Source organism: Eschscholzia californica, unplaced genomic scaffold, assembly GCF_041429995.1.
Source record: "Eschscholzia californica isolate CP2 unplaced genomic scaffold, dmEscCali1.0.p SCAF_1, whole genome shotgun sequence".
NCBI classification, from domain to species: Eukaryota; Viridiplantae; Streptophyta; class Magnoliopsida; order Ranunculales; family Papaveraceae; genus Eschscholzia; species Eschscholzia californica.
Window position 1 is genome coordinate 75,316,020 of NW_028238198.1, and position 26,950 is coordinate 75,342,969.

At 35.0% G+C, this 26,950-nt stretch overlaps 1 protein-coding gene and 1 long non-coding RNA gene across 2 annotated transcripts; both read left to right on the plus strand.

The window, feature by feature from the left end:
- Positions 1-9,676: 9,676 nt before the first annotated feature.
- LOC147569158 (uncharacterized) lies at positions 9,677-10,595 on the plus strand. Its single transcript, XR_015238586.1, has 3 exons — positions 9,677-9,813; positions 9,942-10,082; positions 10,479-10,595. It is a non-coding gene; the product is annotated as an uncharacterized LOC147569158 (long non-coding RNA).
- A 10,773-nt stretch (positions 10,596-21,368) lies between these two features.
- Positions 21,369-26,354, plus strand: LOC147569159 (uncharacterized). Its single transcript, XM_086655600.1, has 9 exons — positions 21,369-22,494; positions 23,508-24,035; positions 24,113-24,178; positions 24,256-24,422; positions 24,533-24,686; positions 24,778-24,844; positions 24,939-25,363; positions 25,472-25,576; positions 25,651-26,354. The coding sequence occupies exons 1-9, from the start codon at positions 22,363-22,365 to the stop codon at positions 25,951-25,953; spliced, it is 1,947 nt and encodes a 648-aa protein (XP_086511726.1). The 5' UTR covers positions 21,369-22,362; the 3' UTR covers positions 25,954-26,354.
- Positions 26,355-26,950: the final 596 nt, after the last annotated feature.

A 26,950-nucleotide genomic window follows, 5' to 3' on the forward strand; every position in this document is an offset into this window, starting at 1 on the left:
TATTTTTAGAAAAGAAATTTTCTTTAATATGAGAACACTATTCCCACATTTTTCTTCGTTTGCTTTTGATCTTTCAGAGTTTGAAGCCTATAATATGTGGACCTGCATTGAACTCGTCTTTTTTTTTTTTAATTTCAATTTTGATGCCAAATTCAAAATTAACATTTTAGATTATTAATAATGCCTATACAAATAATGTCTTAGATTAGATAGAGTTGATTTTTGCTAAAAACTTGGCTTTTGTCCTTAATCTACTGTAGAGCTTGAAGGAGTGTTAAACATGACAACCATTTGTCATGTCAAAGAGATGGGATGATATCATGCTAGCTTGGTTGTCCATCTTGCTATCTCCTTCCTTCATCCCCCCTTCTCCCATGACTTTTGTTTTCCAAGAACTCCTATCTTCAACTTTGAATATGAAGTATTCTAACAATACGAGATTATACTCTTGCGTGATCCATACTTTTCATGTGAAAGGATTCGGTGCAGGTGCTTCTTGTTGTTAAGTGTTAATGTGTGTTAGTGTTTACATTTGTATTTTCTCTTATTGTCCAAGGACACTCTTGTAATTGCCTTTGGCATTCTCCTCTATATATACTATAGCTGCCCTAACTTTGAGGGCATCTTGACTCAACATTCTACATGGTATCAAGAGCCACAAAACTTTAAAGTTTTTTTTAGTGCCATCCTTCTTCTTCTTCTTCTTCTTGCTTTCAGTGCCATTCTTCTTCTTCTCTGTTATCATGGAGACTCCAGTCCAACAACAACCCACAGAGGCCACCATTTTCTCTTCTCCTCCTACTCCCAATACCTCCATTTCTACCCTCCCTACTCTCACAAACATTGCTAACCTCATATCCATTCGACTTGATAACTCTAACTACCTTCTTTGGAAAAGCCAACTTTTACCCATTCTTCACTCACAAGATCTCTTTAAGTTTGTTGATGGTTCTCTTCCTCCACCATCTCCAACTCTTCCTTCCTCATCTACTGACCCTTCTTCTTCAATCCCAAATCCAGATTATGTTTATTGGTACAGGGTGGATCAAATGTTGCTATCATGGCTTAATGCCACCTTAACTGAGCCTATTCTAGCTCAAGTTCTTGGCCTAACTTCATCAAGAGCTGTATGGGAATCTCTTGAAAGAACCTTTTCTTCTCTTAACTCAGCTAGACTAATGAATTTAAAACTACAGCTTCAAACCTCCAAGAAAGGCACACTCTCTGTCTCTGAGTATCTTCTTAGACTCAAAACACTATCTGATTCCTTGGCTGCTATTGGACATCCAGTTGCAGATGATGAACTGGTCCTCATTATTCTTGCTGGTCTTGGTCCTGAATATGAGAGTTTTGTTACCTCCATAACCACCAGAACCCTTCCTCCTACCTCTTCTGAACTTCATTCACTTCTCCTCACTCATGAGTTCAGGCTTCAATTTATTTCAACTTCCTCTTCCACTCCCACTGCTCTTCTTACTCAAACACCACCTCCTACCTCACCTCCATCAAACACCTTCACTCGTTCTTATAACCCAAATCAAAACTTTAATAGAGGTTCAAGAGGTAGATCCTACTACAGAGGTGGTGGTCGTGGTCGAAATTCCAATAGAGGTGGTTATCAAAGACAATCTGTTCTTGGACCACCTCCATCTCGACAACCAATCATCTGTCAATATTGTGGAAAATATGGGCACTCTGCTCGTCAATGCTACTCTCTTACTAGGAACTCTGACCTAACTCAGTCATTTGCTGCTCTAGGCATTGATTCAATTGCTGCTGATCCCAGTTGGTATATGGACTCTGGTGCAACATCTCACATTGCTTCTGATACAGCCTCTCTCATTTCTCGTTCAGATGCTCCTGTTGCTGAAAGTGTCATGGTTGGTAATGGCAATACTGCATCTGTTTCAGGAGTTGGTAATTTTCTTCTTCCTTTCTCTAATATCATTCTCAAAAATACATTAGTTGTTCCCTCTTTCAAGAAAAATTTAATCTCTCTTTCTCGACTTCTTCATGATCTTAACTGCATTGCTATCTTTTATCGAAATGGTTTTATGGTTCAGGATCTTCCCACAGGGAAGACACTTCTCGTAGGAACGATGTCTGATGGCTTATTTCGATTATCATCTTCTCCAATCAGCTCCACTCCTCTCAGCCTTTTTGCTCAGTCTCTGCCTCCTGGTTCTCGAACTTCTTCAGAAGTCTGGCATCGTCGCCTAGCTCATGTCAACAGTTCTAATTTCAAAGTTCTAGTTAACAAAAAGTTATTACCATTATCTAATGATGTAATGACAAAGTTTAAATGTATTAGTTGTGTTTTGGGTAAACATCATCAATTCCCTTTTCATTCTGTTAATCATCAATCAAAGAATCCTAATGAATTAATCCATTCTGATCTATGGGGTCCTTCCCCTGAATTATCCAATTTAGGATATCGATTTGTGCTTTTGTTTGTTGATGATTACACCCGATTTTCATGGATTTACTTTCTCAAAAACAAGTCTGAAGTCTTTAATCATTTCAAAATTTTCAAACTAATGGTTGAAAATCAATTCTCAAACCCAATAAAATTTCTTCAAACAGATGGCGGTGGTGAGTACATAAGTACTGAATTCTCTGAATTTCTTACCCAAAATGGAATTCACCATCGCATAACCTGTCCCCATACCCCTCAACAGAACGGCGTGGCTGAGCGTAAAATTCGCCACTTAGTAGAAACTGCACTCTGTCTCCTTCATCAATCCTCTGCACCACTAAAATTTTGGCCTGATGCTTTTCAGATTGCTATCTTCACAATTAATCGACTTCCTTCCTCTGTTCATAAAGGAATCTCACCATTTGAAAAGCTGTACCACAAAACCCCAAATTACAATTTCCTTCGCACTTTTGGGTGTCTCTGTTTCCCATTACTTACTCCCTATCGATCATCGAAGCTTGATTTCAAATCAAAACCTTGTATCTTTCTTGGATATAGTATCAATCACAAAGGCTATCGGTGTTTAGACATGAATTCATCTCGGATTTACATCTCTCGAACTGTAATTTTTGATGAATTGATATTCCCCTTTTCTTGTTCCTCTTCTTCTCAAAATTCCCAAATTCAAAACCCTAATTCTTCTATTCTCTCCCTAAAATGGACAGTCCCAGTCAGCGAACCAAGCTTAGTTGTCACTCCCACTCCACTTGTCCCATTTCAAATGAGCACCAGAAGTCCAGCAGTTCCTTCACGTCACCCTAACATAAGTGCACCTCACCCACCGATTCAGCCAACGGTCTCTAACAAGTGTAATCCTCACTCACCCGTACATGAATCCTCTTTTATACCCGACATAAACTCTAATTCTCCTGCTGCACACCTGGACCCTCTTTCTCCTACTGTGGTCCCTCCATCTGTCCACCCTACATCCACTAACGTGTCTTGTCTCCCACCCCCTTCTTCATCAAACCAACCAGTACAACAGTCATCAATTTCAGAACAGAGCATAAACCCTAATCCCTCTTCTCTACCACAACTCTCGTCCTCATCCATTTCCACTCATCCAATGATCACAAGAAGCAAAGATGGTACTCGCAAACCTAAAATTTTCCTCTCCTGTGACTCTTCTTCTATCTCTACTAATGCCATAAATTCGAAGCTTGTTGAACCAACTTCATTTCATCAAGCTTCGAAATATGAACATTGGCTAAAGGCAATGGAAGCAGAAATTAATGCTCTCCACAAAAATCAAACTTGGACTCTTGTCCCTAAAGATTCATCAATGAATGTGGTTGATTGTAAATGGATTTTTCGAATTAAACAACGAGCTGATGGTCAAATTGAGAGGTACAAAGCACGATTAGTTGCAAGAGGCTACTCACAACAACAAGGAATCGACTATGGCGAGACATTCAGTCCTGTGGTGCGTCCAGCAACAATTCGAGCTGTCCTATCACTTGCTATATCTGGTAACTGGAAAATTCGTCAACTAGATGTTAAGAATGCTTTTTTGAATGGTGACCTATCTGAGACAGTGTTTATGTCTCAACCCAAAGGATTCATTGATCCTAAGTTCCCTAATCATGTCTGTAAATTAAATAAGGCTTTGTATGGCCTAAAGCAGGCTCCAAGAGCCTGGCATTCTAAGTTCAGCTCCTTTCTCCTTGCCTTAGGATTTAAACAATCTATTTCGGATCCCTCCATGTTCTATCACAGCTCCTCTTTAGGTTTAACTATCCTATTGTTATATGTTGATGACATTTTAGTCACTGGCTCCTCTACCTCTGAATTACAAAGGTTGATTCATAATTTGAAACTCAAATTTGACATGTCTGATATGGGAAATCTTAGCTACTTTCTTGGCATGGAAGCCACTCGAGATTCAAATTCAATAGTATTAACCCAACAAAAATACATTAAAGATCTTTTACACAAATTTGGAATGTCAACCTCAAAGCCAGTTCCCACTCCAGTTCTCTCAGGCAAGAAATTATCAAAGGATGATGGGATTCCCTTGTCTGATTCACATATTTTTCGAAGTCTAGTAGGTGCCTTGCAATATTTAACCATGACACGTCCTGATATTTGCTATGCTGTGAACCAAGTCTCAAAATTCATGAATTCACCCTCTTCAATTCATCTCATAGCTGCTAAAAGAATCCTAAGATACCTCAAAGGCTCCATCACTGAAGGAATTTGTATTAGGAAAGCTCTCTCCTTACCAATCTTAGGTTTTTCTGATGCTGATTGGGCTGGATCACCAGATGACAAAAGATCAACATCAGGTTCATGTGTGTTCCTTGGTCCTAACTTAATCTTATGGTCTTCTAAAACTCAGCCAACTGTGGCTAGATCTTCAGCTGAGGCTGAATACAGGGCTGTTGCTCACACAAGTGCTGATGTGATTTGGTTAAAGAACTTGTTACAAGAATTGGGCATTCCTCTGTCAGCAACTCCCATTGTTCATTGTGACAATATCAGTGCAACCTATCTTGCCATCAATCCTATACTTCACTCCAAGACAAGGCATGCCTCCATTGACTTTCACTTTGTAAGAGAACAAGTAGCTGCAAGTAAATTACAAGTCAAGTTTCTTCCTGGCAGTGATCAAGTAGCTGATATATTCACTAAAGGGCTTTCAACATCAAGATTCAATGAGTTAAAGTACAAGCTCTCACTGGTTCACCATGCTCGGCTTGAGGGGGGATGTTAAGTGTTAATGTGTGTTAGTGTTTACATTTGTATTTTCTCTTATTGTCCAAGGACACTCTTGTAATTGCCTTTGGCATTCTCCTCTATATATACTATAGCTGCCCTAACTTTGAGGGCATCTTGACTCAACATTCTACACTTGTATTCTACTCCCTCGTACATATTTAAAGAAGAAATTGTTTCTCAACAAAATATAACTGTCTGAATATTAAGAGTCATGGGTTTCTAAAAGAATTCCTTGGTCCAAAAAATATGAGGCAAAATATGATAGCATAATAGTCGAGTTGATCGCCAATGGGGCAAATGGGAAACGATTTTTTTCTTATTAATCAATTTCTTTGTTAGGAGGTTGAGTGACAAAATCATTCTTAGATTTGTCAAATGACCACCAAATACAAAATCACATCTTTTCAAACTTCAACTCATTGCATTGTTGGACAAGTGAAGGACGCTTTTATCAAGATTATTTATCCAAATAAACAAATTTAGTTTTACTCATATAGTTTTGGTTATTATAGTCGGTAACTAGACATAGGTCTAGCTAAGAGTAATACTTGTATAGTTGTATGATTTATTTTGTGTAAAGAAACACTTATAGAAACTAAACATAGACCCAAAAGGTTTTTGATTATAAAGTTATTTGATTTATTCAATATGTATTTATATTGTGTAATTATAACGACTTTTGGAGCTAACATAAAAAAAAAAAAAAAAACTTTCTGTCACATACACACGAATATATTAGAACACCTACGAAAAATCATATAATATATTTTTTTTTACCTCGACTGGTATGACTTCATGTCCGGGGGCATTTTCACAGCCCTAACCATTATGATAGTAAAAGTGAATTAGATAGTGCTTCCAAATAATGTATTATGTAGCTGCTTAAAATATGACAAAGTATTCTTGTTAACGCCCCTCAATTTCTTGTAACAGTGGTTAAGTACTCTGTGTATAGTTTCTTGCGTCTTAATTATGTAAAGATGATGGTCTACCGGTTGTTGGTGGCCATGTCACGAGGAAAAAAGAGAAACCCTAATAACAGTTGGCTGAGTAGACATGATTTTCATGTCTATTTCACTTGGCTGATGGACCCACGTCAGATTTGACAGGTGTCTTCAATCTGACTCAGTATGACTTTGATTGTGACTGACACCTTGTTTAACTGACTATGGGCCACTTCGGAATTGACGTGTGTCGTCCATCCATCATACGTCATCACTCTCACTTTTCTTTTTTTTTTTTTTTTTTGAGTCCATGGATATATAGACCAAAATCATTTTCATAATAGGTATATAGACCAATCTTCCCAAAATATGGACATTTAGTCCTTTTACAATAAGGCCATAAATAACTCATACTTTATTGATAAATACCCTCCATGTCCCTCGTCTAAAAAATCCGGGGTTTTTAAATTTCTGAATGAATCCGGAAAGTTTCCCAAACCAGGAGGCGTGATTTGGGGAAGATATTTAGGTTACAAACTGAAAAGATTTACAGGAAATTGGGCCGGAGGCCCAATTTCTTGTATTTTTTTGTTAAAAAGACAACCCATCTTTTTAACTAGCTAGGCCCCAAGTAAGTTATAAAAATAAGCTTGAAGGACATTTTTAAAGGCACCAACTTTTTAAGAGTCAAAAATACCCTTCATTCAATTAGAAATACCTAGTAATTTTCTAACTAATAAATCAGGAACTTGAGTTTTCCCATGAACGAACCAAGTTGGATTGTCGACGCCGATTAAAATTTCTGGGGTTTGAATCGATTTTGGCTATAAGATAGGTTGATGTTTTTAGGTTTTGGTGATTTAATCTATTTGCTTGTTGTTTGAATAGGCTTTTAAGGGGTTTGATTTAGTTTTTGGTTCTAAATTCTAGAGAGAGAAAGTTTTATATACTTTCAATGGAAGGAGAATTTGATAGTGTTTCAAGGTATAATCCAACTTCTTCATTGCTTTAACATTGAGTTATGAATGATGGATGACAATTTGTTAGTTTTGATGTTTATGTTCAAACTTATTTGTTGGATTTATATGGAAGTTGTGAAACTATAGTTGATGCAAGCAATGTGTTTGATAAAATGCTTGAAAGAGATGTTGTTGCTTGGAATGCAACGTTAGTTGGTTATACAAGACGTAGGTTGGTTGAAATACCTATAAAGTTGTTAGTGAAATGCCTGTGAGAAATATTTTTTTCTTGGACAATCATGATTGGTATTTGTGTTCAAATTGAGAATTTCATGAAAGCTTTGGAAGTTTTTCGAAGAAAAGTAAAATGATGGTGCTAGAGCTTATAAAATGACTATTATGACTTTGTAGAGGTTTTAGCTAGTTTTTCGATACAACATTCTATCAGACAAAATATAATACTTTGTAACAAATTACATGTTAAATCAATTCAAAAACTAATTTGAAAACCATTTGCATGGCATTGCAAGGTGTTTGCAAGGCTCTGCAAGGTGTTTGCAAGGCTCTGCAAGGTATTTGCAAAGCTTTGCAAGGCTCTGCAAGGTGTTCGCAAGGTTGTGCAAGGTATTTGCAAAAGTCATGCAAGGTGTTGCAAAGTTTTTGCAAGGCTCTTAAGGTGTTCGCAAGGCTCTGCAATTTGTTTGCAAGGCTATCCAAGGTGTTTGCGAAAACCATGCAAGGTGTTTGCAAGGCTCTGCAAAGTGTTTGCAAGGCTTTGCAAGGCAGTGCAAAGTGTTTGCAAGGCAGTGGAAGGTGTTTGCAAGGTATTTTCTTAGACTAGGGTTAGGTTGGTCTTTTTACTGAAATTGAAAATTACATAATTGCCATCAGGGAGGTGAAGCCTAAAAAACTTTGATGAATCCTTTTTAACCAAAAACATAATTTCTTAGGGAGTTTTGGCCAAATTCCCCAAAGATTTAATAGGAAGTAACGGATCAAGGATATTTTCCAAAAAAGATTTTTCGAAACAGATTTGGAAAACGGATATTTTCCAAAATAGATTTTCTCTCTCATCCTTTCAGATTTGGAAACCAAATCTATATATCACTTTCTCTCACTTAATTTTCAGATTTGGAAAGAGTATATTTTCTGAGATCAATTAGCGTGATTTGGGGGTTAATATTCAAAACATATATATCAACTTTCTCTCACTTAACTTTCATTTTTTACTCATACATAAACACACATCGAATACAAATTATGAAACAAGTTCGTAAATTATGTGTTATTTATGACGAGGAAACCATCATTTGTCATGTATACAACGTAATTTATCATATGCGTGTGTGTCATCCATTATGTACCATTGAATACTTAGATTATTTTCTGACATAAATTACTTGTTTTTTATGTCATGTTAGGAAATGTACCATTGAATCCATTATGTACCATTGAATACTTAGATTATCCATTATGTACCATAAATTATAGTAACTTGTTAGGAAATGTAAATCTGAAATCGTGTTTTTTGTTATAAAGCATGTGATTTATCATAAATTATGTATACTGTATAGTAAATAACACAACCTTTGTACGACTGAAAGGAAATTTTATTGAACAATAATCTGTGTTTTATTGTAAATGAAAAGAACATAGTAGACTAGGTAACTTAAAAACAAACTCCGTCAAAATGTTGCCCGAGCTCTCGATCCTTACTGTCTTTGGTCTTCCAGGTTTACGGCGAATCAAACATGGTAGTGTTTTTGACTCTTCATTAAACGTACATGGTTCATCGAAGTTAGGGGCAGGGTTTATATGTTCCTTGTAAGTCTTCACGTAAGACTCCGTTGTCCAAACAGGATCATAGAAACAATCTTCTTCATCGTAATTTATACTTCTATAGTTTATGTGATGATTCTGTAAGAAATTCCATCAGTGCTGGTTTACTACATATGTATTAGTTAAAAAAAATTATAATCAAATTTACATACATTAATAATGAAACATCTATATAACAAAACACAAAAGTTGTGACTAGGACAAGCTGACTAGGATCAAAAAAAGAGAAAAATTGCCAACTAGATTGAAAGATGACACCTTGTACTTTCCCTTCAAACTTCACATTGTATTTAACCATCCATAGGTGCTTAGAACTAATGGTGCTCAGTAACCATCCCAACTAATGCCATTCCATAGCCCATTTAAGATAATGGAATTCCAACCACTTCTCTGTAAACCCCCATAAGTGAATTCTAATGGTTTTTAAACCTCCTCTACTCCTCCAATAGTTCAATTCATCTAATTCAATGAATCAAAAAGTTCATGCAACAACTATCCCCGATAACCTCCCTCTCCTACCTTTTTTTTTTCTCCATCCTCCTTAATGTTCATATATCAATGGATTGTTTTAGACTTTTGGCTGCTATACTTCTCTATAAAATCTTTATTCGATCTCAACTACAACACATGCAGTGTTTGATACATTGTATAAAAGAGTTGTTGAACAATAGCTAGGTGAGATTTTTTTTGCAGCAACCTCATTCAAAATAGGTGATCCGTGTTATTTAAATTTCCATATCTATAGTAGCTGTGTTTTTTTGCGAATAATAGAAAGTACTGGTATAGTTTCTATAATAGTTGTCAATATCAGGTTGATACACAACATGATCCTGGTACGAAGCAGAAGCTCAATTTGCCAGGAAGAAAAGTGAAGAAGGTATAAAATTGTTTCTAATTTGTTTTTCAGTTTCGAATTCATTTTCTTATGGGTTATGGAGATTGAGTTCTTGGTATAGTCTCATTTTTCTATTTGGATTTAGCATTTTATGAAAAAAGTTTTTTCAGATTGATGATGAATTAAGAAATACTGAACTTCTTAAAAAGTTGGAGCGAAACACAACTAATAGTTTAATTGTAACAAAGAGGAGCAAGGACTTCGATGAAATTTTTTTCTTTCATGCCTAGGATGCTTGCAGGATCGTGATGGTAATTTAAAAGTACTAACTTAATCTTCATGGTTATGATGAATAGAATTTTGAAATCAACTCTATTAATATGTCAATACATATGTAATTTAGAAGCTTATAATTGTGAATTATGTCGTTCTTTGCGTGGAAATGGTTTTCGTGTAAAATACTTTTAAAAAAATTGAGTGGCATTCCGATGTGTTTCTTGTAAAAGTTCCTTTAAAAATCGACTGGTGCATGAATTAGCAATCTCAACAACCACCGGATCAAAATAAAGACAACATCACTCTTTGAATCTTCATTATGATTTGCCAACATATGTAATTGATATTTCATTTCCTATGTTGTAAAATTATCTCAAATGTGTGGCCCCAAATGCTAAAGTTTCTCCAATGTTTATCATTTTGTCTTGCAGGTTAAAACATAATATGGCACCAGTATAAAACAACAAGTAGACATGATAGCACTCCGCCAAAAGAAATAAAACCAGTCAAACATTTTATTAAACACTACAAATTTAGAAATTCAGTTTTCAAGCACTATAATCGTTGTATCTCACAGAAATCAAACTACGACGGAAAATCAAATTGGTTCGTGCATAAAATGTTGATTTGCATGAATGTTTATATATCAATGAAAAAATGTAAAGTTTATACGATATTTTTTCCTTATAATTTGGTTAGTGGTGATACAAAAATCTGGAAGAATTGTAAAATTTTAGTTAGATTATAGTTGACATATATAATATTGAAAAAATAATGATAATACTTTGAAATAATCGAAAGTAGTTTAGAAAGAATTCAAATTCCTTTGTTACAAAAATATAATCGGATGCATTTTTTGATTTTTGATTAATTCTTTCTATTTTCTAAAAAATAAGAACCTGAATACGTTTGGCATAAACTATTAAGGTGGTTCAACATCCACCATGCAAACAGAGAATTACCAAGGTTAGGAATCTCCTTAGAATTAAAAATAGACTTAACAAATACCAAATCACTTTAAGAAATCTTAAATTATTATCTTCTTCTGCAATCATCCTATGCATAAAGTGTTTTACAAAATAGTTCGTGCCGGAGGCACGGGTCATGCCTAGTTTAATAAAAAACAAATGAGATGGATCATAAATAACAGGTACAGATCAATAAATTATGTATAATGTATGGAAAAGTACAATTGTTTATTAGGTTAAGAGAAGTTTTATATGCTTGTCATGGCCACTGTTCTGGTAAAAAAAGGACGTGCAATGTTGGATAAATTTTTCATACTTTACGAACCTTTGATCATTAATACTATCATCTTACGTGAAATGTATGCAAAATCAGAAAGTATGGTAATTTATCGTAACGTAACTGTAATTTTTATTCTGTTACAAGAATAAAAAAGGATAAACATCAAGATATTATTAGCAAATTTTATCAGAAAACATGGAAAGTTATCGTAAAGTACCTGTACTTTATATTCTGTTATAGGAATTAGTGTGGATAATCACAAAGATCAAGAACTGTACGGACAGATGATTCTAATCTGCAAAAAAAACAAAAAAAGAAGAGGATTTAACGTAGATCTGAAGAAATATACAATGAACATTGGAAGGAGAAATAACATACTAACATTGAACAAATCATTAAATAAGAAATAAACATCAAAGATCTTAAAGAATTATGAAAGTTTTAGAGAGAGAAAATATAAATCTTCCATTCGAAGGTAGTTAAGATTACAGCAAAACAGATTCAAAGTTATTGAAATGGAAAACAAGAAAAGAAAGACCTAAATCAAGATTTGATGTTTTCAACGATTCTATATGAATCTTTAACCTATAAAGCAATAAAGATAAGATTTTAAACCTGAATAACAATGGCTAGAATAAAGAGATAAACAGTATAAAACCTAAATAACAATGGAGGTTTTGATGAAAGCTCTTGATTGAATATTAAACAATGAAATTTTTAACAGCTGGTGGTGAGTTTAATTTATGTTTAATGAAGATTTCGGTTTTAGAGAGAGAGAGATGGAAAGTTACCGGATTTCAGTTACGGAATATTATCAACATAGTAGTTAGTTACAATTCAAACGTGATTGGAGAGAGAAAGTTGAGATAAAAATGGAAAAAATATCTTTAATAGTTTAGAATGTAAATCACGTTTTGATATTAAAGAAGGTTAATATAGACATTAAATATTTAATATGTATTATATGGATTTGTGTTTTCTCTCTAGATGAGACCAAAAGGACTAGATATCCATTTAAATTATTATTTAGGTTTTGAAATCCTTTTTAGGATTATAGAGGATTATATCTCCTATTAGGACCCTATTTTTGGTCTATAAACTCAAAAATTATTTTTTTTTCTTCATTTTTTTGTTGAGCAGTCATCACTCTTACTTGTACTAAATGGTTATCATACCGCCAAAAAAAATCTAATCTAGTAAATGTTAAACTCCCTTAGTAGGTTTATATTAGACTTTTTATTTTGGGAGTCTCTTTTTTTGAACAAAAACAGAATCATGGTGCAAATCAAGATTGTTAACCAACCAAGACCCCAACACAACTACAAGTTAAGGAAAATTACATTAGGCCTAAAGTTTGTTCAAGACATCCCAACTCTTAATATCAAGGCTAAATGGAGTTGTACTACTCCATTCTTAATCACAAACCCAATAATGTATAAAGCTTTTCACTCTGTGTGATTATATTCTCCATGGAAACTTCTTTATCATAATCTTTCTCCATTAATTGGTTGTTTCGCTCTAACTAAGTGGCCCATACAATGACAGGAGGTATCCACATACGGATGAAAGATTTCATATCCATTACTTTCTTCGAGTTTCACTCTGTCAAAACCTGAGAGACAGATTGATTGCTAGTAATTAGATGTTTAGAGGGATTAATCGACTCCCAAATTTTAGAAGGATTAGTCGGTTATTTAGGGATTCAAATGATAGACGGTTGTGTTGTTCAGTTTTTCACTAATGATCATCTGGCTATTTAGTCTTAATCAAAAGAGAACAAAAATTACGATTACAACTTCTTTTTTTGGGAATTAATGTCGATTAAAACTAAATGCATTTGTATTACTAGTAATTTTCTTTCTAGTATATACAATATAATTTTCTCCCTAGTTTATTAAGGGATCGAGAGGTTGTTACTTTTTTTTTTTTTTGATGAACACGAGAGGTTGTTACTTGGTGAAGCTTTCAACTACCAAGTAGCGAGACAAATATTAGTTTATCGTGTTTGTTTTTGCTTGACTTACCAATCAAATTTATTTATTTTTGTTGAAAATCTACCAACCACACTAACATATTGACTGATTTCACAATGAGAAATGTGATTGTTTTATCGATATAAAATGTTCAAATGAAGTTTTTTGTTGATAGTCTTGTGGATATCATATAAACAAAAAATCACATGTGTCATAAGAGATAAGCTAGTTTTAGTACGAAAATTTTAAAATCACAAAAGATTTTGACAAAATAAGTTACCCAGCTGATATGGCAGTCGTGGTTTGAAAGTTTGACTAAATCTGGACCGTTGAGAGATGAATATCACAACCACCACATCAGTTAGGTAACTTCTTTTGTCAAAATCTTTTGTGATTCTAGCACTTCTTTTTTTAATAATCACATTATACAGTCGTATGTAGATCAAAAGATGTATCCGACATGTAACTGCGGTGAAAAAATGTCTTCAGACCCATTAGTTTTAGAGTATAGCCCTAAACAAACAAGTATGCACATACAATATTATTTGGCACATATGTTTCATGTGGTGAGTTTGAAGGTTAATTATAGTTAATAACATTAAGAATATGTTTGTCAAGGAAGAAAAGTAATTTCTAGAAATTGTACACTGCTATCTCTGGTATATATAGCAATATCTTACCATATACTAATATTGTTTTGTCATGAATATAATTCGTACGTGAATATTAGTTTTCTATGCAAATTACTTTTTTTTTTCTTTTGAAGAATATATGCAAACTATTAATTACCAACAATAGTAGAAACACGTAGAATAAGAAATACATTACCCCATGAATTTTGATGTAATTTTGTACACCAAAAGCCATTATAGAATACAATATCCATACATGTTATCATGTACACAAGGGCCAAGGCTATGAACACAGAAATTATATTTAGTCAAAGATGGGTTAGAAGACCAACGCATGCGCCCCGCTCCAGTTTTAGGGTATTTTTGGGACAGTCAAGTATGTTAATTTACTATTTTAAGGTCTGATTGAAATCTTTCTGATTAGGGTTTTTATAATTTGTTGTTTGCTTGTTGGGGATTGTAATTTGTAGTAACTTGATTTTAAATGCATATGTTAATTGTGCAATACCTGCATCCATTTGGGTGCTTACACGTTGTCAACATAAGTATTTTTCACTTTAGAGTTTTCAGAGGACCCAAATGGATGGAGGACTAGTTTATTAAGGCAGATCCTTTCTCGAAGTCCTCCTTGGATAAATAACTTTAACTACTCACAATAATCTGGATTAGTTAGAGTCCTCCATTGTAAATAAGTTTAACTATTCATAATAATTTGGACTAGTTTAGATATACATAGACTGATTAGTATAAGGGATATTTAGTCAAGACTCTAAATAAATTTTTTATTTTGGTGGAAAAAAAATCAGTCAATTTTTTTAGTCTTCCGTTCACTGTCCTTTTTAAATTTGCAGCAACTTTCGACAGATTTACAAGATTTGTGAAAGCTTTGCAACACCTTGCGACAACTTTAAGATACCTTATAATAGTTTTGTAACATCTTACAGCAGCTTTGGAAAAAATACTAGATCTTTAATCGAACAAATTGTATTTATAAACTAGGGTTTTAACCAAAAGAGAATATAACTTCTCTTTTAAACTTACAAAGTTTAATTCTTCAAAAAAAAAACTTACGAAGTTTAAAATTAGGTATGTGGTCCAATTGCTTGTTAACATAATCTAAGACATTCATACAAAATTTCAATGATCACCCCTTAAAGGAAAGGTTTATCTGTGAAATGTGTTGATGGAACATAATTAAAATTAAATTATTTTCCATTTTAAAATTTGAAAATATATGATAAAGGAAGAGAGTTATAACTCTTTTTTTGTTGTTGACGAAAGGAAAATAAGAACAAAAAAAACACTACACACAGTACAATCACTGAAGGAAAGCAGGGTAGGTAGTCCACTTCCTGAATTTATTCTGCCGTTGTGTCCAGTTTGATATCTTGTCCGCTTTGGAATTGCCCTTACGTGGTATATGTGTGTAACGAATATCTTTAAATCTTGTTTCTTGTTGTCGGATCTTTGTTATGAGCATCATCAATTGCCATTGAACGTCCTTTTGATTATTTTGAAGATGATCGATAATATTTTTATTGTCATTTTCGATATTCAGATATTCTACTTTATTTGTCGTTGCCCATGTAATACTGCGAAGAATTGCTCTGGCCTCGCATTTTTCCGCATTCCTTCCTTGATTTGTTTCTGCTATTGCGATGAAAAATTGGCTTTCTGAGTTATATACGATAGTTCCAATGCCTGCGGTTTCCTCTACCTTTGTAAATGATGCGTCAGTGTTAATTTTGATGTAAGTATCTTGGGGCGCCCATTCTGTTGTACTTTTGTTTTGTCTGTCTTTGCTGCATTATTAAGGGCCCATTTGCATATTGTGTATGTTCGTATTGTTTGTTGTGGAGTCTGTATGGGGGATGAAAGTAGAGGTCGCACCTGGCTTTTCATATAAACCAAAGAATTTTAGCAAGGAGAGTTACCTGAGTTGATTCCAGTTCTTGCCAAGGTAACATCCATTCTTTCACTGTGTTAATTTGGTCTGTGCATACTGAAAAATAAAACCATACAAGTTTCACATAGGAGCAGTGAAATAAAGCATGTTATCATAGTTTCTATTTGATTGCAATAATCACAGTTATAATTTTGTCCGACATGTTTCTCAATTTTCATTTTTGACTGGTACGTTATTAGTGCAACATTTCCACAGAAATAGTTTTATTCGCGGTATAGTATGGATGCTCCATATATAGTGCCAGTATGTTTCAGGTCTAGAAGAATGTATATGATTTTCTCTGATATGTTCGTACATAGAGCTAATTGTGAATTTTCTCGATTTCGTTAACGACCATCTGATGGTGACATTTTTCTGTTCCTGCAATTCTAAAGCATGAATGATATTACATATATTAGGGTTGAAAATAGTAGTGATAGTTGTTTCCTCCCAACGGTTGTTATGAATGAATTGCTCGACCCAGGTGAGGTTAGAGTTGGTGTGGTTGTAGAGGGGTGGAGGATGCCCTGAGATCCAATATTCAGTCCAAATATGGATATGGGTTTCTTTATGTACCTCCCAGAAGATCAAATTATTAATGTTGTCTACGTTTTTGTGGATACTTTTGTAGATGTAGGAGTGGTTTTGTTTAGGAGGCGGGCATGGGCAAGTTCGGGAAGTATTTTGCTTTAAGAATTTTGACCCACATAACGTCACATTCAGTTAAGCAGGCGCCACGCTAGTTTAATTAAGAAAGCCTGGTTGTCAATCTCCGGAGGCGAAACCCAAGTCCCCCTAACTTCTTTGGGAAACAGATCGAAGAGCATTTAATGGTTTTGAATTTTCCCACAAAAAAAGACCGTTGAATTGTCTCAATGTGATTACTTACGTTTTTGGGGAGAGTGAAGCATTGCATTTGGTATCGGGGAACGACCGCAGCTATCGTAGCAAGAACAATAGGGCGGCAACTTGAGAGAGGAGGTTGGAATGCCATTTGACAAACTTGTTTTGGATTTGGTGACTACGGAAGAGAAGGATTGGATTTTACGAGCTCCATTAAAGAGTTATAACAACTCTCCACAAAAATAGAGAGTTATAACTCTAGTTTGTTGAAATCGAAAAGGGTTGAAAACTTATCATGTACTTTTAGGGCATATAGTAATAAGACCCTTAAACAATATGTCATTGTAATCCAACTGTGTCATCCTAACGCCGGGCGTACACTTAAGATGATAATACTTGAGTTCATTGCGAACTATTTTCAATAATTCATTAATTACATCATGAATGGAATGACAATGAAATGAAGTATTATTAAATATTGATAATGGCATAAATAAAAGAAAGAACTCTAAGACATGCGGTAGCGGTAACATATAACTCTAAATAGACAGTGGAGCTACAACTACATCTACCTTAGTCGTTTATAAATTTAGTCATATTAATCTTTTTTTTATGAACTATTAGTCATATTAATCTTGATGTTATTTTTAATTTAAAAGACAAAAAAGTCAAAAAAATGACAGGAATGAAGATAAGGGAGGGAGAAAAAGTATTGCATATTCCTCAGTATAGTTTTTTTTTTTTTTGTTGTTGAACTAGTATAATTTCTTATTTGGTATCAAACAAATCTCAGTTAACCTTTCAACAAAAAAAAAATCTCAGTTAATATTACGAAAATAAAGAGCCTCATATGATGAAACATAACTAAACCAATAGACCAATTGATCGTGGTTGTCTCCACGCCTTGAAAAATTTAGTTATTTTGTTTACCACAGATGCTCCACAGATTACAAAGCCCACCACCCTTTGGTGTAACGGTTGGACACCCCTATTAAGCCAATGAGGTCGTGGGATAGAGTTTCGATCGAAGCAGTTGTCATCAAGATTTATCCTATGTAATTTAGGGTATAAATAATGTAATAATTTGTCGGGTTTTAAGTTTCTTTGTTGTCGGACTTTGGGCCTCTTTCATTCTTAGTTTAAATTACGCGGTTATCGTGCTTATAACATCTTCATGATGCATCAATACCTTGTAACGACTAACGTAAATCTTAGTCGAATTCTCAAAAAAAAACAAAAACAAAAACAAAGAACAAAGTTTGAGACTGAAATACACGCATTTATCATGGCTCATCTATCTTCTTTGGTCATATAAACTAACAAAGTAGTAATTGATGATGAAAAAGATCTGAAGAACAACTATTTACATAGTGCCTTAAAAACTTTAGGTAAATTTGTGTTTTCAATTTCTTACCGGAAAATCTCATAACCTTTAAAACATACAAGGATTGGGGTATAGGCACATTAGATCATTGAACTCATTATACTTGTATAGTTGTATTATAATGAATAAGTAGAATATTTATGAACAAAAAGGTAATTAAGGAAATGTGTTTGAAATCAAGATTTTTTTAGTTTTCAAAATATGAAAGTCAATAGCAAAATTATACTAGTATCTCACAATTAGCTATCTCTCACTTCCTCTCTCAATCAATCTTTCTCTTGTCTCAAAATTCACTTGGGACACTGCACTACCGCCAAATATCTCAACTTCCCAAACATCCAATCTATCAAAAACCAATTAATACTACCCTCCTCTTACTAAATTCATTAAACACTGTTCTCTCTCTCTGTCTAGAAATGAATTCATCTATCTAGATCTTGTTCTCGACGTCCCGTATCCCCTACGCACCTCTCAAATTTATGTCTTCGTCAAACTCAAAATGAATTTATTCTCAAAATTATTATTAATTAATGTTAGTTTGAATGATTTGAGAATTATACGTGTTTTAGACCAACGCGATTCTTGAGATTTGCGCTAACATCCAACGATCTAAGTCACGGGTCAATGTTTAGGTAGTTAGTCCACGAGTGGTGAAGAATTATATGTTACCATTTTAATTTCCAGGGAAAGATGCTACTGGAGAATCATGAAGCGATTCAAGAGTCTCGAAAGTCATGAAACAATTCAACCCTAGCATTCATGGGCGGAGCTATTGGTGGGCTAACCCGGGTAAACCCACCGTTATTTAGAAGGAAGTCTACAACATAATCACCAAAGCCCGGGTTAGTCCACCATTATTTAGAAGGGAGCCTATAGCATAATCACTGAAATCTTCTAGCCCGAATGGTTAAGTGCTCTCCAACCACATGTTGTGGTCATGTGTTCGAACTTTGTTAAAAGCTTTCTCTTTTTTTTTCTCGTTTTCTAGCCAAAATACTCAAAACAAGGGTGTGTTTGGTTTTGAAATCCCATTTCTATAAAATCATCTTCTTAGCTAATTCTTCTTTTCATATAAATCAAACCTACAAAAGTGTTATTATACTAAAATTGAGTGTATTATATTAAAATAGAGATCGTTAAAAGCTTGATACATATTTGTTTTACTTCTTTTCTTGTATCAAAATTAAAAAAAGAAAATCTTTGTATTAAGGGGGTAAGCTCAAAAAAAATCTTTGGTTTACATAATGTGAAGGATTAGAAATGCTCACTTAGTACTGAGGGGGTAAACTAAAAAAAAAACTAAAATTTTTATTACAATTTTCAGCCCGGCCATACTACAATTCCTGGCTCCGCCTCTGCTAGCATTTCAATTTTTCCGTCGTGGGTCTTATAGTTATTCAAGAGTCTCCCACGTACGAATGATGTAAAATCAACCAACATTACTAAATTTTCTTAAAGGCATTTAAAATTAATTTTGATTAAGTTATAATGTATTACCAGTTCAACAAAAAAAAAGTTATAATGTATTACCCTTACTAAAATATGTATGGGCATTCTAAATTCGATCACCGGGGTATCTATTAGTATTAGTGTTATATGTATGTAATTACTAAATAGGTTGGTCCAAGGAGGAAAAATAATTTTGTCTTCTATTTGTAATCCGATAAAGATAAAGAGGGTCGGGGAGGGGAAAGAGAGCAACGATGCACACTTTAGACTAACTGATGGTAGGGGTGAGATTTTGGTCCATGACCTATGTTCGAAGGGTCTGTAGACGCCCGGTGACCGAGTCGGTCAAAATCCGCCGACCGATAGATGTTTAATGGACGAATGCTGGCAAGGGGGCCTAACCGGTGTACCTCCCGAGTCCGCTCGTTTAGGTTGTCCAATTTACCCGTTCGTAATACCCACCCATAATAAATATGAACCGTATAACCCTCGAAATCAAAAGAAGTCCAACACTTTTCTTTCATCTTCTCTCCGACTTTCTTCTACTCATGTCTCTTCTGGTTCTCAATGACGAAATTCTAACCCTTAATCATAATCGATGCTTCCCTCTCTTTTAATTTTTTCTTTGAGAAACTTCTTTCTAATTGACGATTCTTTATCTCGGTGTTAATTTTGTTGTTATTGTTCACTAAGTTAATGAATTTGGTGACTTTTATTTTTAACAAATTACGATGTAAACCCGGTGCCCGCCCAAACGATGTCTGGCTAAAAAAACAGACGCGGACGAACATTTTTACAGAGAAAAACCGAAATGCCCGTCCGTTTTGTTTAGTTGTCCGAATGGACAAGTTTGAGTTGCGTCCGTTCCGCCCGGACCGGATGAGTAGTTGTCCACGAACTGCCCGTCCAGACCCTTTCCCGTCTCTAATTGGTGGTCAATTCCACATTTCCATTCTCCCACAATTGTGGTGATCTCTCCCACTCTCAACGTTTTCATTCCACATTGCCATCTCTTTGAGGGGAAATCTCATTGGAATAAAAATTCATGGGCCGTGTTCATCTACGAGTTACTTTATAGAAAAGTATTTGTCTTATGCTGGAATTGTTCATTATGAGGATGAGAAGACATTCTTTAATAACCTAATTAGAAGCAAGAGCGAAAACTGTAAAGATTTTGGATACAACAAATAAGAAACCCTCCTACACGTACAAAAAAGATCACGGACAAAGGGAAAAGAAAAAGGGAAATGATAAAGTTACAAAAGATTTTGACAAAAAAAGGTTCCCAGCTGATGTGGCAGGTGTGATTTCAAACTTTGACCAAATCTAAGCCGTTGAGAGATGAAAATCACAACCGCCACATCAGCTGGGAACTTTTTTTTGTCAAAATTTTTTGTGATTCTAGCATCTCTCAAAGTAAAATGAGTGAAGAAGAAGATAAAGAAAGGAAAAGGGCGACTTGGCAGCATATCGTTGAGCAACCTCTGTCTGTCCACCAATCATTCTAAGATCAAATTTTGGAGAGGGAAAGGAAATGGGAGTCGAATTGTTGTGAAAGATAGGTAACGAACAGAGAAATTTAACAAAAACTCCCTGTAAATTTGGTCCAAAGTTGTTAATGGTCTTAGTTTAAGTGTTATTTGGGAAGCTAGTTATAATATTAGGGCTTTTCTTAAAACCAATCACAGTATGGAGGGGCCACAATCAAATTTTTTTTTTTTTTTGAACTAGGGCCACAATCAAACTAACCCGAAAAAGTATTTCCAATCCTCCAAATTTTGAGAGAAGCAACACAGGGGTTTCGATTCCCCAAACTCCTAAAACAAATAAAAAACCCCTAGTATCCCACACTTCCCAAAATCACATTGAGAAGAGGTTTCTAGATTCACATCAATAAAAACCCACCTTGAGAATTGAATTGACAAACTTGAAAGAAAGGGTAAGAGAGAGTGGAGTAAGCAAAGAACTTCCCATCCATCAATCCCAAGATTTAAATTCAAAACCCTAAATCATACACTAAAGAAAGAAAAACTAGTCCTCCTCACTTTCTCTCTCTCTCTAAAACACTTCCCATCATTCCCCACAACCCAATGCTCCTCCTACCATCATTTTCAGTTGGAAATGTTAATAAAAAGCAAGAAAGAAATACAAACAGACAAAACATTGTTATGAGTCTAACATAAGGGTAAAATAGTCTTCTTACAGTTAACACCGTTTGATTTCTCTTCATTAAAAAAATCAATTTTTACAGAACTGTTAAGGAAGATGTAATAATGGATCTAACTTCGAGGTAACAACAACACTTCCCAATTTAGAGTAAAAGAGAGAAACATGAGATGTTTGGTGCCTTACACACATTCCCATGCACATCTTTCTCTCTCTAGATATGGAGTCTTAACAGTCAAACTCCTATGATTTTACATCACTTCTCATAATCTGCAAGTTATTTATTATATTTCTAACTATATACCTCTGTACTTTTATTATATTTATTTATTAATTAACTAATGTTTTTTAAAGTTTGGGTATTTGAGATTTTTACCCTTTTAATAGGTTTCTTTTTTTTTTTGTTGAAGATTTTAATAGGTTTCTTTGAACCTTCACTTTTCACCCTCCAACAAACTCCACCATCTCTATCATCACCATTCTGTTTTCTTTGTTGGTTGACACAGTAATTTGAACCTGAAAGCACCCATCTTTTCCTGTCCATGGAAGACTTCTTATTTCTTTTCTAACTTAAAGCTTCTCTATCTCTCTAGCTTCTTTACAAAGGGAGGAGGGTTTTTGCATTGAAATTGATTTAAAGTTTGGGTAGTGGGAGAAAAGGAAAATGAGATTATTATGAAGTCATTGGGAGGTGAAGTTGTTATGATGAAGGCAATGTGGTTGTATCCAAAGGTTTTAGGGTTTAATCCTTCTGAAAGATGGGGTCATTCAGCTTGTTTCTCTAATGGAGTTGTTTATATTTTTGGGGTATGTATAAATGAAAACAAAACTCATCACTACTTTAAATTCATGCAGTTTTTGTTCTCATATTTGTTTATTATTTGCACAAGATTTTGTGTATAAAGGGTTAACTCACAATTTTTCTATTTCTTGACTTTATTTTTTCTTCCTTTTGCTACTTTCTTTAGTTTTAGCCTCTTTGAGATGTGTTATTATGTTTCCTGCAATTGATTTCTGTTTTTCATACATGATGAATAGTGATGAAATTAGTGGATTTGGTTTTAGGGTTACAAGTTATTGTCCTTTTAAATCTTCTCCCATCTTTTCTCTTTTATGGGCTGTTTTATGTTCCCTGCAATTATTTTCTGTTTTCAGTACTGTAGCTGTATTTTGTTTTCTCATAAACATGATGAAAAGTGATGGAATTAGTGAATTTGGTTTAGGGTTTACAACTTGGGTCCTGTTAACCATTTAATCTTCTCCCATTTTTCTCTTACATTGGCTGTTTTTTGTTTGGCCTTTGTAATAATACATCTTAAATCTAGTCAATACACAAAAATATGCAACTTCTTGTGATATAGCTCTGTTGAACTAGCTAGTTTATATCTCTCTTAAGCAGTTCATTAATGCTTCATTATTTCCTGTGTGTGTCTGTGAGAGAGAGACAAAGAGAGAGCATGTAGAAATCATATGTGACTTGCCGTGTTTCGTAGTTCCGTAAATCAAAATCATTGGAAACACGAATCACAACAAGCCACATAAGATTTCTGCTTGAAGTCTGCTAGTTTGTTACTGCTCAACCATAGTAAGCTTCACATTCTAATTATTGTATTTTACATCTTAGAGGTCTAGAGTCCCTTATGAATCATGCTTTCACAGTTGCAAAAACACTTAAAATATGTTCATTAAGATCTGAAGGTATATTTGAAGAAGAATAAATTTATTATGTGACCAAGTAAGGTATATATGACCTTCAACAAAAAAAAAAAAAGTAAGGTATATATGCATTTTCTAATTTTTTTTTGTTTGTTCTATTTTAGGGATGTTGCGGTGGGTTGCATTTCAGCGATGTCCTTACGCTGGATCTTGAAACAATGGTTTGGAACACACTTGCGACTACGGGTAAACGGCCGGGCACTAGAGACAGCCATAGTGCCGTTCTTGTAGGGCACAAGATGATAGTTTTTGGGGGTACAAATGGATCTAAAAAGGTAAACGATCTTCACATTTTGGATCTTAAAACAAAGGAATGGAGCATACCGAATTGTGAAGGGACTCCACCTTCACCGCGGGAAAGTCATACGGCCACTATTGTTGGCGAAGATAAACTAGTTATATTTGGGGGAAGTGGAGAAGGAGAGGCAAATTACTTGAATGACTTGCATATTTTAGACCTAAAAACCATGAGATGGAATTCATCGAAGGTGAAGGGCGAGCTTCCTGCCCCAAGGGATAGTCATATAGCTGTGGAAATCGATAACAAGGTTCTTGTTTACGGTGGCGATTGTGGTGATCGATATCATGGCGAGGTCGATGTTCTTGATATGAGTACCCTAACTTGGTCAAAGGTATGCAATATCCAGAACAAATTAAAGTTGTCAAATTCTAATTTAGGTTAATTTTTTTATGTTTGGTTTTGTTACAGTTAGCAATTCAAGGATCTTCTCCAGGCGTTAGAGCGGGTCATGCAGCGGTAACCATTGGCACCAAGGTAGATACAACACGATAATAAATTCAAAACCAACTAATGAAATAAGAAGGCTAACTAGTTTTCTCCATTCTTTGCAGATTTATGTCATCGGTGGTGTTGGCGATAAACATTATTATAATGACGTTTGGGTCCTTGATGTTAGTACCTGCTCATGGTCTCAACTTGAGATACGAGGCCAACAACCACAAGGTCGATTTTCTCATACAGCCGTTGTTACGAACTCGGACATTGCCATCTATGGCGGGTACGTTAGTATGCGGTTTTTCCTTTATGAAACATTTTCATAAGATTGGAGAACATTGATTATTAGTCAAGTTTCATTCCCTAACGAATTACCTTCTGGTTAAACTGCAGGTGTGGAGAAGATGAGCGCCCACTGAATGAGACACTCATCTTGCAGCTTGGAGATGAGCATCCGAATGGACGTTACAATATATCCTTGTGCAAAATTTTTGGTAGCCACTGGAACCAAGAAAAAAGAAAACTTTCCCGGGTAGAGGCTAATCAGGTATGTTTACTCGATCGAAGTTATAACATTTTTTATACCATTTTTTGTAAATAAATCAAAATTGAGATTTTGTTCATAATTGGGTTCTCAGAATTACGGGGAGACGAACAAGAAAGTTGTCAAACCAGAGCCTACACGGACTCTTTTACGCAGTTCAGGTTGATCAAACGTTCTATCTACAACGTTTCAGTATTCTCATTTGGACTCTAATTAGAGTATGTGAAATTTATCGTGTTTGGTTTAATTTTTCAGAGAACTTGCGTTCGAAAAAGAGAAGAACGACTGATGCAAAGGCATGTGAGGTTGAATCTGAACAAGAAGAACACTCTCTTTCTCTGTCACAACACTCGTCTCCTTCCCAATCTGATCAAGAACAGACCCCAATCAAAAAGACTTCAACCGCAATGGCTGAACAAACCGTCTCTCCTCATCCATCATTCTTGTTCAAGCAGCATTGTCGCTCTTCAAATGAGAGCAATTCGATCAATCTAGTAAATAACCACCCTGATCAAAATCCTAAAATCCGAAGAACTCCGCAAGATTTTCACTTCATGGGTGGAGAAAACCTGAGACAGGCAAAACCAGATCCGTATCTTCAAATTAATATGGCAAGGCAGGACGGACCGTTCTTAATGGCGGAGCAAAAGCCCATGGAAGCTTTACCAATTCAGTCTTTGGTAAAACATCACTTGTTAGATATTAGGCAGCTCATTATATTCACTTAAACGCCGTTATTACATATAATTTTCCATCATTAATGTTTCTTAAACGACTTTTGTGTATAGATCGGTGCTGAAGTCCGAGGTAAAGTCGATGGTGCATTTGATTCAGGGTTGTTGATGACAGCAAATGTCAACGGGAGAATCTTCAGAGGAATTCTATTCTCTCCTGTAAGTGATCATTTCAAAAACCTTAATTTTTGTGTTCTGAGTACTGTTATGAACGAAGTTCGTCTTTTAATCAGGGAAATGGGTTTTTACCAAGAGCATCCGTGCTTCCTCCAAATTCAGCGGCTCTTACAAGCTGCATTCCTATTCGACAACCATATTCAAATCCGGATCACATTTCTACTCATGCCAGACCAAGCCAACAAGCTATGCCACTGGTAATGCCGAATTCTAGACTTCATCAAGGAAGAACCCAACCATCTACAATGTTCAAAGGCACACCCTCTTTGGTCTGTTCTTCGGCAATAAGAAGTGATCTTAAGGACGTAGTCTTAACACTTGGAGGACCGGGAAGTAGCGACAGAAACGGAAAACCATAGAAGTACCAGTCTTCAATTCGTGGCAAACGAAGCATCTTAGTTTTGTAAATGTTGAATAGATTAAAAATATGAAAATTGAAAGAACAAGTGGAGTAAGTTTCATTTTCATGTTTGCTAGATTGTGTTTAGAGTTGGTTTCATAAGTATATGGGTGTGCTCTTGGCTAGTAATGAAGGGCTAGTTGGTTTACGGATGGGATATAATATGAGAAGTATTTGTTGTAGCTGGTTCCAATCTAGTTTCTTCTAGTTGGAATTCTACTATTCAATCTTGGGTTGTCCTGGTTAGAAAGGCTTCCCCTTGGATGTTAATTATAGTATTAGATTAAGAGATAGAAGCTGTAGAATGAATGTTGAATATCTTTGGAAAAGAAAGTAGCTAGTAGTTACTCTGTTTCTCTCTCTCTGATCTCTATCATCTTTCTCTCTCTATCAATCAATTCAATAGTACCTAGTCTACAGAAGGATTTGATACGGAAAGAAGATTATTTGGGTCAGTGTGTGGGGGGTGGGTGGGAAAGAAGGGACGTTGGTGGGTGCACGGAAAAAGCTCCCGCAGTTATCGCGCGGATGATTCCCATCACTCAATTCTGCCCTTCAGTTCTTACTCAACCCCCCTCTCTACCCACTGCCCGTCACTTCTCTCTCTCTTTCCGCCTTTACCCGTCAAAACTCAATCACGTCATCTATATACAGTTTTTAGCTATTCATTCATCCACCTACAATTCTACCAATAATATGGTCACATGCACTTTCCTAGTACTTCTGAATTTGGTGGTATTTTTTGGTTTGGGGCCAATTTTACTTGTTTAAATCGGAACCGTATGATTTCATTAAGATCAATTCCGACTTAGCTATTAAAACAAACCATCCAAATAATATGTGGGAATTTTACTACAGTTTATTTAAACATTTAATTAAATTTCTCCTATGATTCCATTTAATCAGAGTAATCGTCATTGTGCTTCTGCTTCTTCCCATCTTTCTTTGTTTTTCTT

Excerpts from the sequence above, each read along its gene's own strand:
- LOC147569159 (XM_086655600.1), top strand. The coding sequence starts at position 22,363 with ATGAAGTCATTGGGAGGTGAAGTTGTTATGATGAAGGCAATGTGGTTG. Across the intron at positions 22,495-23,507 it reads GAGTTGTTTATATTTTTGGG|GGATGTTGCGGTGGGTTGCA; the intron begins GTATGTATAAAT and ends GTTCTATTTTAG. Across the intron at positions 24,845-24,938 it reads GACTCTTTTACGCAGTTCAG|AGAACTTGCGTTCGAAAAAG; the intron begins GTTGATCAAACG and ends TTAATTTTTCAG.